Source organism: Aethalodelphis obliquidens, unplaced genomic scaffold (genome assembly GCF_003676395.1).
Source record: "Aethalodelphis obliquidens isolate GAN/ISIS:26980383/991018 unplaced genomic scaffold, ASM367639v1 scaffold37, whole genome shotgun sequence".
Taxonomy (NCBI): domain Eukaryota; kingdom Metazoa; phylum Chordata; class Mammalia; order Artiodactyla; family Delphinidae; genus Aethalodelphis; species Aethalodelphis obliquidens.
This window is the reverse complement of record NW_020837981.1, coordinates 11,219,503-11,232,145: the sequence shown is the minus strand read 5'-3', so window position 1 is coordinate 11,232,145 and position 12,643 is coordinate 11,219,503. Positions and strand designations below refer to the sequence as shown.

Here is a 12,643-nt window from a genome sequence, read left to right as displayed (position 1 = left end):
CCAGCAGCCTCCGTTTTATCTGTGACGTATTACTTTCCTTGCAGTACTTCCTGCCAGGATTAGCGGCTCCCGCGAGGTGGCCGGCTGAGGTGGCCACTGAGCTGCGCATGCGCCATGTGCCCCTGTGGCGTAGGACCTCGTCCCGTCGCGACTCACCGCGAGGTGGGGCCTGTTGCTGAGGGGCTTCGGCTGTCAGAGTAGACATGGGGGCCGGCCGCACGGGGGCTGTGCTTGCTGCCCTGGGAGTGCTTAGTGTCTGTGCGGCCAGCGGCTCAAGGCCCGTGGCGGAGGGGGAGACCGGCGGGGAGGTGGAGTGGGCGGAGCCGTGGGACGGCGCAGTTTTCCGGCCTCCCTCCGCGCTGGGCGCAGTGGGGGTGGCGCGCGGTCCAGGGACCCCGCGGCCGGGGAGGGGGGAGGCGGTGGACCTGCCGGTGCTGCTATGGTGGAGCCCAGGGCTGTTCCCTCACTTCCCGGGCGACTCGGAGCGCATCGAGTGCGCGCGCGGCGCGTGCGTGGCCTCCCGGGACCGACGGGTGCGGGGAGACTCGCGGACGCGCGCACTGCTCTTCTACGGCACCGACTTCCGCGCGTCCGAAGCGCCGCTGCCGCGCTTGGCGCACCAGAGCTGGGCGCTCCTGCACGAGGAGTCGCCCCTCAACAACTTCTTGCTGAGCCACAGTCCGGGCATCCGCCTCTTCAATCTTACCGCCACCTTCAGCCGTCACTCGGACTACCCGCTGCCGCTGCAGTGGCTGCCCGGGACCGCCTATCTGCGCCGCGCGGCGCCTCCGCTCCCGGAACGCGCGGACTGGCGCCGCCGGGGCTACGCGCCGCTGCTCTATCTGCAGTCCCACTGCGACGTGCCTGCGGACCGGGACCGCTACGTGCGCGAGCTCATGCGCTACATCCCGGTGGGTGAGGGGGGGCGGGAAGGGGAGGGTGGCGCGCCGGGCTGAGGCCGCGACCCCTGGTGTCCAGGCCGACGTGCCATATCTTTTTTTTTTTTTTTAACATTTTTATTGGAGTATAGTTGCTTTACAATGGTGTGTTAGTTTCTGCTTTATAACAAAGTGAATCAGTTATACATATACGTATATCCCCGTATATCTCTTAAGTCTCCCTCCCTCCCACCCTCCCTATCCCACCCCTCTAGCTGGTCACAAATCACCAAGCTGATCTCCCTGTGCTATGCGACTGCTTCCCACTAGCTATCTATTTTACATTTGGTAGTGTATATATGTCCATATATACGCTACCCATACCCTCTTGACGGCGTGCTGTACCCCACTCAGGTGGACTCATATGGGAAATGCCTGAAGAATCGGGAGCTGCCCACGCCGCGGCTACAGGACACAGCCACAGCCACCACTGAGGATCCAGAACTCTTGGCCTTCTTGTCCCGCTATAAGTTTCATTTGGCCCTCGAAAATGCCATCTGTGACGACTACATGACGGAAAAACTGTGGCGCCCCATGCACCTCGGTGCTGTGCCTGTGTACCGCGGCTCTCCCTCTGTGAGGGACTGGGTGCCCAACAATCACTCCATCATCCTCATTGACGACTTTGAGTCGCCGCAGAAGCTGGCAGAGTTTATTGACTTTCTGGACAAAAATGATGAGGAATATATGAAATACCTGGCATACAAGCAACCTGGGGGCATCACCAACCAGTTCCTTCTGGATAGTCTGAAGCAGCGGGAGTGGGGAGTGAATGATCCTTTACTGCCTAACTACCTTAACGGCTTCGAGTGTTTCGTCTGTGACCACGAACTGGCTCGGCTGGATGCCGAGAAGACCCATGCAGCCTCTCCTGGGGACATCCCTGTCCCTGAGCCTCATATTGCCCAGACCTCACACATGGACTGCCCAGTGCCCACACCTGGCTTTGGCAGTGTGGAAGAGATTCCTGAGAACGACAGGTAAGGGTAGCTGGGGTCCCCTGTGGCTGTCAAATCAAATGATTTACTGACTTTCTTCCTGCAGGCAATAAATTAGCACTAGGTGTTGTATAAGGAAATTATGACATGGGATCACTCTGCCTTTAAGGTATCAAGAGTCTAGTTGTGGGGATAAGACAAACTGCGAAAGCTCAGTAAAAGATGTGAGATACCATTCAGGGCAACAACATACAAAAATCAGCTTTTGTAAACAATGTTTGCAGTAGTTCAAAAAAAGCTTCAACTAGAGCAGAGGGCCCATTCAGGGAAGCAATGGGGGAGAGACAAAGCTGGGCCAGGTTGTACATATTCTGAATACTAGGTTCTGGAGCTGGACTGTCCTGAAAATCAACTCAGCTATTTATGGAGCACCTTCAGCATGGTGGGGCTGGGGGTGAGAGATACAGAAGAGAGTATTCTGAGGGAGGTTTGTCTGCAACAATCAGGGTTTATACCTGTTAACCTGGTGTAACTATTAACAGCACCTCCTTTCACTCTTAAAATTACCCTGATTTGGATGATAAATTATGTTTGTCCTAGACAGAGTAGAAGGGATGCTTTCAAAGGATGATTAACAATGGTGGGCAGTGTGGATTGGAAGGGAAGTGAGGGGGCTACTGCAGTAGGTGGCAGAAGGTGGTGACATTGGAAAACAAGGTCAGCATGGGAGGTGGGGTGGGAAAATGTTGAAGCCACTTGCAGCAAACCACACCTGTTGGGGGAGGGGTGATAAAAGATTATTAGCCGTGAGAAAGAGAGGCTGCTAGAATGTCCTGCAGAGATCACCTTGGACAGTGGATGGCAGCAGAGGGCTGGCACAGTTTGTTCCTGGGAGTGGAGGTAATTTGTATCCAGTAATTTACATCAAGTAATTTGTATCTAGTTTGTGCTGAACATAATATTATGATTTATCAGAGGAAAAGTGTAACACATTAAAAAAAGAGAAACATTCAGGTTCTGTCTCATCAAGACACTGGATACTATTGCACTTTCATTTTGATTATTGAAATAGGTGTAACATAAAAGGTAACCATCTAAATATGCCCCCTTGCTTTTCTTAGGGAGATTACTGTGTCCATAGTTTGGCCCCTGTCCTGCCTGCCTCTTAATTCCCTCCACATTTAGGGACCAAGAGCAGGCAAGTCAGGAAATTTAACTCATTGGGGGAGAGGGGGTGTTGTGTGATAAATTTGTGTTTGTGGCTTACTGCCTGTCACTTGGACTAGTACGGGGTTTACTTCACATTTCCTTCCCTCAAAGCGGATCCCTCGTCCTAGCCATAAACCACTGTATCTGCTTAAGATTTCTTTGGCCATTCAGAGAAAGGTAGGACTCACAGCTGTGCTGAGGTTCCGTAATCCAACTCCCATTTTGATGTTTCAGCTGGAAGGAGATGTGGCTGCAAGATTACTGGCAAGGCCTGGACCAGGGGGAAGCTCTCACTGCCATGATCCACAACAATGAGACACTGCAGAGGAAATTTTGGGATTACCTAACTGAGATCTTCATGAAAAGGAACCAAAATCTCTAATTACTCTTGCAAGAGTCCTTAACTTGATAGAGCTAAGGAGATGGAAGTCCTTATTCTACCATGGGACAGGAAGGGTATCTGCTACGCAAGTTCTTAATGAGCACTGTCTTACCATGAGTTCAAAGAATAAGTTATATCTACTGATATTTTATCCTAAAGATGTGTAGCCAGGGTCTCAGCCTATGGTAATAGGGCCTCTCCTCAAGGAGAGATGGAGGCATCCAGTTCTTGGTTTAGTGGGAACCAGAAGCCTGAAACACCCATTTGATTAAAGGTGCTGATCAACAAAAATTTTAAAGAACTGCTTATTTCTCTAGCCATATCATCCTCTCAGTCATGATTGGGACAACACGTTAGTACTTGGCTGTGAATGAGGTAAGATGGGCCAGGTTTAGCATCTTTAGAAAACTACTGTGCTATTCCTCAAACCATTCATTATTCAGTACCTTTCCCAGTCTCCTTTCCTCATCTCTTGCTTTATAAACTGTTATGTTGGTGGTGAAGCAAAACTCCTGGTGGGTTGTATTTGGCTCTCTGGAGTTGTATTTTTTATATCATTTACTTTGCTTTTCATGTCAACCTTTTCATTTTGAATGGCTTTTTCTTTCCTGGTTTTCCACAATTTCTGATGGAGACGGAGTAGCCTTGCCACCATTCCCACATTCATTTTCCCCAGCATTAAACTGCCTGTAGATTTGACAGCTTTTCTTACTGCTGGTTTGCTTCTTATCTAGGGCATATCTGAAATTCCTTCTCCACTCATGAGTAGAAAGATTCAGTGGCTAATAAATGTCATGCCAATTTAATGAATTGTCCTGCTCTATTTTAGATTAGAGATGGAGACTCAGGCTGGAAATGACAGCAGAAAAAGCTATGATTTTGAAATGTTGAAATAGGCCAGTGTGAATCTAAGTGCAGATTTTTATAAGTCCTTGATCTCTTCTGTCTGCCTAATGAACTCTTCTATTATTTTTATATGCTACAAAAGTCCATTTCCCCCCAAAACTCATGAAAATTATGACAGAAAAAAACAGCCCAGCAATATAGCTCTAGTAATTCTTCCATATTCTGTGGCACTTTTCACTTTAAGTGGGATAAATATTCCAACTTCATTCGCTCTATTACTGTTACAACGCACAACTTTATAGTACTTACTGAGACTACATTTTGATGGAGCCCACCCACCTAAGCTCAAGGGCATGAGAAGCGAAGCAAGACATTTAAGCCATCACAAGTGGCTGGCTAAATAAAAAGTTGTTAGTCAGATTTAGGGAGGTAGCCAGACCCTTCTATTGCTGTGGTTTAAACATACAGCTTAATGGACAGGGAGACCATTTGCTTTTTCTGGGGCAGTGGAACAAGAAAGAATACCTTGGATCTTAGAACTACCCTGGTTGTAATGTTGTATTAATGAGTTATCACTAGAGAAGTTCCATAGCTTATCAATATGTCTGGTTTAATTAGTGTGTGTGTATGTATGTATATATGCACACATTAATTTACAAACATATATATATATATAGTTGTAAAGACTGAAGAGGAAGATGATGCTTATGACTTCAGTACAGACTATGTATAATAGAATCTTGTCCTTCTATAAGGTTTTGTTGGGTTTTAATTTTTTTTTTACATCTTTATTGGAGTATAATTGCTTTACAATGGTGTGTTAGTTTCTGCTCCATAACAAAGTGAATCAGCCATACATATACACGTTCCCATATCTCTTCCCTCTTGCGTCTCCCTCCCTCCCACCCTCCTTATCCCACCCCTCCAGGCGGTCACAAAGCACCGAGCTGATCTCCCTGTGCTATGTGGCTGCTTCCCACTAGCTAGCTATCTACCTTACGTTTGGTAGTGTATATATGTCCATGCCTCTCTCTCCTTTTGTCACAGCTTACCCTTCCCCCTCCCCATATCCTCAAGTCCATTCTCTAGTAGGTCTGTGTCTTTTATTCCTGTCTTATCCCTAGGTTCTTCATGACATTTTTTTTTCTTAAATTCCATATATATGTGTTTGCATACGGTATTTGTCTTTCTCTTTCTGACTTACTTCACTCTGTATGACAGACTCTAGGTCTATCCACCTCATAACAAATAGCTCAATTTCGTTTCTTTTTATGGCCGAGTAATATTCCATTGTATATATGTGCCACATCTTCTTTATCCATCCATCCGGTGATGGACACTTAGGTTGTTTCCATCTCCAGGCTATTCTAAATAGAGCTGCAATGAACATTTTGGTACATGACTCTTTTTGAATTATGGTTTTCTCAGGGTATATGCCCAGTAGTGAGATTGCTGGGTCATATGGTAGTTCTATTTGTAGTTTTTTAAGGAACCTCCATACTGTTCTCCATAGTGGCTGTACCAATTCACATTCCCACCAGCAGTGCAAGATTGTTCCCTTTTCTCCACACCCTCTCCAGCATTTATTGTTTCTAGATTTTTTGATGATGGCCATCCTGACTGGTGCGAGATGATATCTCATTGTAGTTTTGATTTGCATTTCTCTAATGATTAATGATGTTGAGCGTTTTTAATATTTTGAGCAGACTGCTAAACTGTTCTGTGTGTGATATACCAGCTTTTTAAAAAATTAATTTATTTGTTTTTATTTTTTATTTTATTTTATTTTTTTTGCGGTACGCAGGCCTCTCACTGTTGTGGCCTCTCCCGTTGCGGAGCACAGGCTCCAGACACGCAGGCTCAGCGGCCATGGCTCACGGGCCCAGCTGCTCCGCGGCATGTGGGATCTTCCCAGGGCCAGGGATCGAACCCGTGTGCCCTGCATTGGCAGGCAGATTCTTAACCACTGTGCCACCAGAGAAGCCCACCAGCTTGTTTTTAAATTTAGGAAATCTAGCTCTTTAGAGCTAGATCAAAGCTAACATCAAGTGTTTATTTAAAAAAATAATGGCACCTGCTTGGAATGGGGTGAAGATTTACAGAGAATTTACCATTTTTGGCTGACGTGAAACTATATAATATACTGCAAAATGGAAATTCTGCAACAGACCTCGCAATAAACATTTATATATATGGGGTGCTCATATATTGTTTATATATGAGATGCTTCAACAACTAGGGTCCTAAAGATGTGGCCAAGCAAAGCTATAATTTAGGCTGGGTTTCACTGCCAGGGTGGTTCTTTTTTCTTTTCCTTTTTTTTTGGCTGTGCCGCATGGCTTGTGGGACCTCAGTTCCCGGACCGGGGACTGAACCCGGGCCCTTGGCAGTGAAAGCACAGAGTCCCAACCACTGGGGAACTCCCCTTTTTTCATTTTATTTAATAAAAAATGCCCTTCATAACAGCATGGAAAGTTTTCTGTTTGGACTTTTGCAGAAAAGAATAAGAGAGAAAGACAGACCTTCGAAAATAATTATGTTAAAATTTGATATAGTAAGGACTCTTACAAAAGAAGCCAAATTCAGGACTCTGATTTCTAAGCTTGCAATCTATTTAAATGCAGATGCTAGTTTATGTAGTGCAAAATACATTATTACCCAAGTGCAAAATAAGGTTAGGACTCAAATTTCATTATGTGCAATGAAAAGGGTAGGTGATGGTTATGCAAGGTGTAGAATCATCCCTACCTCTCCTGTCTAATTACAACAGTTCACACTGGCATTACCTTAGCACTTTTATGTACAAAGTAGGCCAGTTTTTTATGAATGATTGTGGCTGGAGACTTATGCCTGCTTTGTGGTCAGTGCTTCCCAGACTTTCTCCTTTATTCCTCTTACCATAAAAGTATTCAAAACCAGGTGCTACATTTCTACAAGGGAAAGCAGAACCAGGAATAGCCACATGGCTATCTAACTAAAGCCTTCACTTTCTCTGTGGAGAAAGCAAGCAATGTGAATTTTCTCTGGTTTGGGGCCCAGCCTGCTCTGTATACAGTAGCAGACTTGGGGTTATTGGTGGTAGAAGTTCTGATAGGAATTAGCTTTATTTGTGTTGCTGCAGTGGGGGTGGAGCATGGGGCTGATGCCTTTATTATTCCCGAGTTGCTTCTTCGATTATCACAGGTTTAATTTTGTATAATAAATGGCTTCTTTTTAAACATTGTCTTCTGCTTGGTTTTATTTCTGGGGTGAAGATGGTAAAGCTGGAGACTTGCAAAAATATTTCAAACATTTGTTCATTTAACAAGTATTTATTGGCACTACTCTAGGCCTTGGGGATACAGCACTGAACAAGATAGACAAGGTCCCTTCTCTCATGATGCTTACATTTTAAATGGGTGTTGGGGGGTAAGGCTGTAAACAAACAATAAATGAACAAGATAATCCAGACTATGAATAGGTACTCTGAAGAAAATAAAACAGGTTGGTGGTGGTTTGGATGGAAGTCAGGGAAGTCCTCTCTGACATGAACTGGGACTCAATAGAAGAAAAAGAACCAGTCATGCAGAGATAAATGGGAAGATTCCAAACATCTGTGGTAAGTGATTAGCACACACTAAATATTGCTTCTCCATAGTAGTCATCTTATGAACTACAAGCTTGTCCAAGTTATGCTTCCATTACCAGAGACACTTCTTGGAGCTCATGTGTAAATGCCTTGAGAATGAGTGGTTCATCTTTGGATTGAGTTTTGTAAACAGCTAAAAGTCACTTGGTGGGGAGGAGGGGGTGGGGGGAAAAAAGTAACTTAGAACCAAGTCTGATTAAAGCTAGGCATCATAATTGAAGGGCCAAGTGTATAAATAGGAATGGTACTGCTAAGTACCTTCAGAGGATTGGCGAGAGGATTAACTAAAACGATGAATGCGAGAAAGTGCTTAAACCTTACCCAATCCAGTGAGATCACTACAAATGAACAAACGATATCTAAGCAGCAGCAGCTGTTAAGAGTAAATGAGCCTATTTTTCTTCGCGGCTTCGGAGTGGCTCTAAAGGTAATCAAAACCAACAGTTCTTAAAGGTTTATTAAAATAAAATCATTCCCAATGCAGCATCTTAAACTCTTATATTTTGATTCGCTTCCATTCTCTCTGCCCTTGCCTGTGTCAATCACCCTCTAATCCAGACTTTACCACCAGAAACTAGAGTCCATTTATCAGGCCTCTTTCCTGAGTGTTCCCGGCCCAGTACTGCCCCAAGACTTCAGAGCCCGGAGCCTACAAGAGTCAGCGTAGATTCACAAAAGAGTCCCAAAGACTCTCCTCCTAACCTGCACACGGGTCTGCACCAGCCGTGATCCGAACCCGACATCAAGGCGACCCCGCCAAGAAAAGAAAAAGGTGCATGCTGGGGCGGGAGCGGGGGGTGGGGGTGGGAGACGTTGTCGCCGAGTCTCGTCGAGCTCGTAGGGGTCACGCAGGGTCACGCACGGCGCCGCGGAGCCTGCCGGGAGCTCGGTGAGCAATGGCGACGCCCAGCCTCCGGGGTCGGTTAGCAAGGTTTGGAAACCCGCGGAAGCCCATACTGAAGCCTAACAAGCCCCTCATCCTAGCTAACCGTGTCGGGGAACGGCGCCGGGAGAAGGGCGGTGAGCAGTCGGAGCCGTGGAGGCCCCAGAGCGGAAGTCGGAGGAGTGCAGAGGGCTGCTGGGTGGGAGGGCCGGAAGGTAAGGGTCTCCTTGTGACTGAGGGCCCCCGCGTTCTGCTTCTCCAGAGGCGACTTGTATCACGGAGATGTCAGTAATGATGGCTTGCTGGAAGCAGAATGAATTCCGCGACGAAGCGTGCAAAAAAGAGATCCAGGACTTCTTCGATTGTGCTTCGAGGGCTGAGGTGACAGGAGACTCCTGGGGTGCCCTTTTGGGAAGAAAATGGGGGGCATACAGTAATGATTCTTACTGTCTCTTGCTAGGAGATAAGAAAGTCCCTCTCATTCTAAAAGGGTGAGGAAGTTTTTGGAAGCTACCTGAGTCACGCTAAAGTGGGAAAGGTTACCGTTTTGAAGGCATTGTGATCTTGAGCGATTTGTTTCACTGGTTTTAGCTTTACTTGGTGCAAAATGAGGTTAATATTAGTATCCACCTTACAGAATTTTGTGAGTGTCAAGTGAAGAGATGAATGGGAAAACCACTTTGCAGAGTTTAAATTGCTGTTCAAATAGACATTATTGTCTGAAGTAGAACTAAAGATAGTAAAGGACAGGTTGTTTGGTTTCCAGCCTAGACTTAATTGCCAGCTGGCATGGTAGCTTCAGACCATACAGTCATTCTTGGGTCCCAAGTTCTTTTGATGAAAGGGGACTGGGAAGATGACACCGACCTCCAGGCTGGTTAATACCTTAGTGTGATTTGGGGTGTTGTGAGAACTATTAGCTTAGGTCAGGGCCAACTTTGGAGCTATCATTTTAATTTTTGTTCTGTGTTTTCAGGCAGCCCGAAAAGTGAGATCAATCCAGGAGGACCTGGGAGAGTTGGGGAGTTTACCCCCCAAGAAATTGAATAAGTTGTTAAATAGGTTTCCTAACAAACCTCATGTCAGCTGAAAATGGAGAAGCATTTTCAGTGACTGGACTATAGCTTCTGAGAACTATGCAGAGGCATTTTAGAGATGTTTGCACTGCCATGCTGTCTTTGAAGAGTAGGAGGCAAAACACTTTCTTTTACCCTTTGGAATCATTATGTGGGTGGAAATTATGCTTTATGTTGAAATAAAATCCTCTGAAGAGAACTTGGCCTTTTGTTGTGGATTAGGTACTCCCACCATAGTTGAACCTTGTGTCCTCCCCTACACTCTGGAAGGTCTTTGCTCCCTAATTTGCACCAGGTGCAGGACAAAAACCTTTGTCTTGTCCTGCATTTGAAGTCCTGTATACCATTTAATGCCCTTGCCTTTGGATGCATTAAGGATGTTAGAGTCTGTCTATATGCAGAGTTTTTTGCCATCATCTGTAAGTATTTAGCGACTACCTATTTTGTGCATAACCCCTGCAGGGTGCTGCGGGAATAATCAGAAGTTCACAAACTGATGACCCAGAGGTACTGCAGATGAATTTTATTTGGCCCACACAGTTAAAATTTTGTTTTTAAATTAGCTGGCCACATTCAAAAATAGGAAAAATGTCATAAAAAGCCCACTTTTTAGCTTTTCTTAAAAAAATCAAAAGATCTGGCAACCGTAGTTTCTTATTCCCACATGGAAATAAAGATTAATCAAGTAGAGCTGATTATCGTTTGTCTCCATTCTCCAGGGATCTGGCCACAGGACTCTCCCAAATGATGAGACTGAGACTTAATTGGCAATTATCTTCTTTGTGTATCACCTGTTCACTTCTCTCATTAAGTTATCCACCTAGCTGCTGAAGGCATTTACTTTTGTGACCTCCTGATATTAGAACAGTTGTATAGCATTTTATGTATACTCTGCCCTTCCAGGCATAACTGAGTTAACCTTTTCTATGTACTTTACAGCACATACATCCCTTTAAATGTACAAAGGGATCATTGGGGGTTTTAAAGCTCCAGTGGGATAATTATTAAGATAAAGAAGGGGCCGTGCCTCCTTGACCCCCCCAACAGTTACCTCTTTCTATAGTCCACATACCCCATTGGTGGAGCACTGGGCAGTTGCCTAGTTCTGCAAGCTGTTAGGAAGAAGCTCAGTGCTTAGGCATTTTGTACTAGCCTTGGAAGTTCTTAACCTACAGTCAATAGACTCCCAGTAAGAGGTCTGTGAATATGGATGAGAAAAAAATTTTATCTTTAACCACAACTTAAATTGCGCATTTCAATTAGGGCGGTGGGAAACAAACCACAGTATTACTAGCAATACCTATGTGAAATCACAGTATCTCAATATTTAAATTCATCACTTCAATATTATGGTAGTTATTACACTTGATGCTGGATCTTATTTAATGTATAAATAAAGAAGTACTATGTTACAAATTTGTTTTATTAATATTTTGATAATTGTATTTCAACATAAAAGGTTTCCTTTGTAATTCTTTTGTTTACTTATAAACAATCTGAGAAGGGGGTCTAGGGGCTTCACCAGGCTGTTAAACGACCCATGGCACAGAAGAAGGCTAGGAACCCCTGGACTCAAAGGCCCCACTGACAAACAGTGCAACTATCTCCTGAAATCAAACGCCTTCTTTTCCTGTTGCTTCGCCAATTAAACCCCATTAAAAAGTCTTCTGGAATGCAGGCTTCTGAACTACAATTCCCAGAAGGTGGTGCGGCCCCGGGGCCTATCCGGAGTTAGGACAATAACTCCACCCAATGGTTCCTGTGTTTGTCTCTTGACAGCCTACAACTCCCGACATGCGTGGCGGCTGCTTATTTCTTCGGGACATTATGGACGCCGGGTTATTGCTGGGATCTGTAGTCGTTTCGTATACTTTTGGGGGTTGGCTTCCTCTTACGGTATCTGGGGGTGGGCTCGAGAAAAAAAAGCAGGAAATGTAGCAATTAAACAGGTTCCTTATATCCGCGCGTACCGGCTCGGGTTCCTGGGCGCGCGAGGGCGGAAGTGGTGGTGGCCGGCGCGGCCGGAAGTTCAGATCAGCTGATGGGGGAGGCGGCGCCGCAGCCGCCAAGAGGCCCCGGCTTCCGAGCGCTTCGTCCGGGCCTTGAATCTCGGAGACTGGCCACGATCCCCGTTCACACCTCGCAGTTGGGCAAGGCCCCGTCCCGTGTCTCTCCCAGGCCTGAGATCCTCGCCCGGCACGGCCGCCCTGAGCGCCCCGGCCACCCCCAGCCCCGGCTCGCCCCTCAGGCCCCGGGCCTCCCCACAGCCCCCGGCCGGCGGCCCAGGCCCCGGATCCGCGGGGGGGGACCCGGCCCCGGGGGGTGCGGGCCCCATGGAGCTGATGTTCGCGGAGTGGGAGGACGGAGAGCGCTTCTCTTTCGAGGATTCGGACCGCTTTGAGGAGGATTCGCTCTGTTCTTTCATCTCCGAGGCCGAGAGCCTCTGCCAGAACTGGCGGGGATGGCGCAAACAGTCAGCGGGGCCCAATTCCCCCACTGGCGGCGGTGGCGGAGGTGGCAGTGGCGGTACCAGAATGCGAGGTGAGGGTGAGCTGGAAGGAGGGGAGCGGGCAGGCCCTGCTCCGGCCTTGCTCGAGAGCTGTCCCTGCTCGGGAGCTGTCCCAAGCTGTCCCTGCTCGGGAGCTGTTCAGGACTCGCTTTTCCGGTCTTCCTGGGGCTGCCTTCTCCACACCTGCGTGTGTGTGTGTGTGTGTGTGTGTGTGTGTGTGTGTGTGTGTGTGTG

General features: G+C 46.7%; 3 protein-coding genes across 6 annotated transcripts in view; all 3 read left to right on the top strand.

Annotated features, from left to right (window-relative positions):
- The first annotated feature begins 75 nt into the window (after positions 1–75).
- Positions 76–4,046, top strand: POFUT4 (protein O-fucosyltransferase 4). The gene is made up of 3 exons (XM_027129873.1): positions 76–911; positions 1,293–1,918; positions 3,320–4,046. Exons 1-3 carry the CDS (start codon positions 204–206, stop codon positions 3,465–3,467), a joined length of 1,482 nt encoding a protein of 493 aa, XP_026985674.1. The 5' UTR covers positions 76–203; the 3' UTR covers positions 3,468–4,046.
- A 4,755-nt stretch (positions 4,047–8,801) lies between these two features.
- Positions 8,802–10,099, top strand: CHCHD1 (coiled-coil-helix-coiled-coil-helix domain containing 1). Its single transcript, XM_027129876.1, has 3 exons — positions 8,802–8,961; positions 9,087–9,205; positions 9,801–10,099. The coding sequence occupies exons 1-3, from the start codon at positions 8,838–8,840 to the stop codon at positions 9,912–9,914; spliced, it is 357 nt and encodes a 118-aa protein (XP_026985677.1). The 5' UTR covers positions 8,802–8,837; the 3' UTR covers positions 9,915–10,099.
- A 1,563-nt stretch (positions 10,100–11,662) lies between these two features.
- ZSWIM8 (zinc finger SWIM-type containing 8) overlaps positions 11,663–12,643 on the top strand; it is a 14,447-nt gene continuing 13,466 nt past the window's right edge. For 2 of the 4 annotated variants that reach the window (XM_027129832.1, XM_027129836.1), the window contains exon 1: positions 11,950–12,441. In XM_027129832.1, coding sequence (XP_026985633.1) covers positions 12,234–12,441 — 208 coding nt within the window. In that variant the 5' untranslated portion in view covers positions 11,950–12,233. Of the gene's footprint in view, positions 12,442–12,643 lie in introns of all 4 variants that reach the window. The other 2 variants (XM_027129831.1, XM_027129830.1) reach the window with 2 other exon arrangements.

Bases quoted from the DNA above. Each gene is read 5' to 3' on its own strand.
- POFUT4 (XM_027129873.1), top strand. From the start codon at position 204: ATGGGGGCCGGCCGCACGGGGGCTGTGCTTGCTGCCCTGGGAGTGCTT. The intron at 912-1,292 runs GTGGGTGAGGGG...TACCCCACTCAG, and splicing joins AGCTCATGCGCTACATCCCG to GTGGACTCATATGGGAAATG. The intron at 1,919-3,319 runs GTAAGGGTAGCT...TTGATGTTTCAG, and splicing joins GAGATTCCTGAGAACGACAG to CTGGAAGGAGATGTGGCTGC.
- CHCHD1 (XM_027129876.1), top strand. From the start codon at position 8,838: ATGGCGACGCCCAGCCTCCGGGGTCGGTTAGCAAGGTTTGGAAACCCG. The intron at 8,962-9,086 runs GTGAGCAGTCGG...CTGCTTCTCCAG, and splicing joins ACGGCGCCGGGAGAAGGGCG to AGGCGACTTGTATCACGGAG. The intron at 9,206-9,800 runs GTGACAGGAGAC...CTGTGTTTTCAG, and splicing joins ATTGTGCTTCGAGGGCTGAG to GCAGCCCGAAAAGTGAGATC.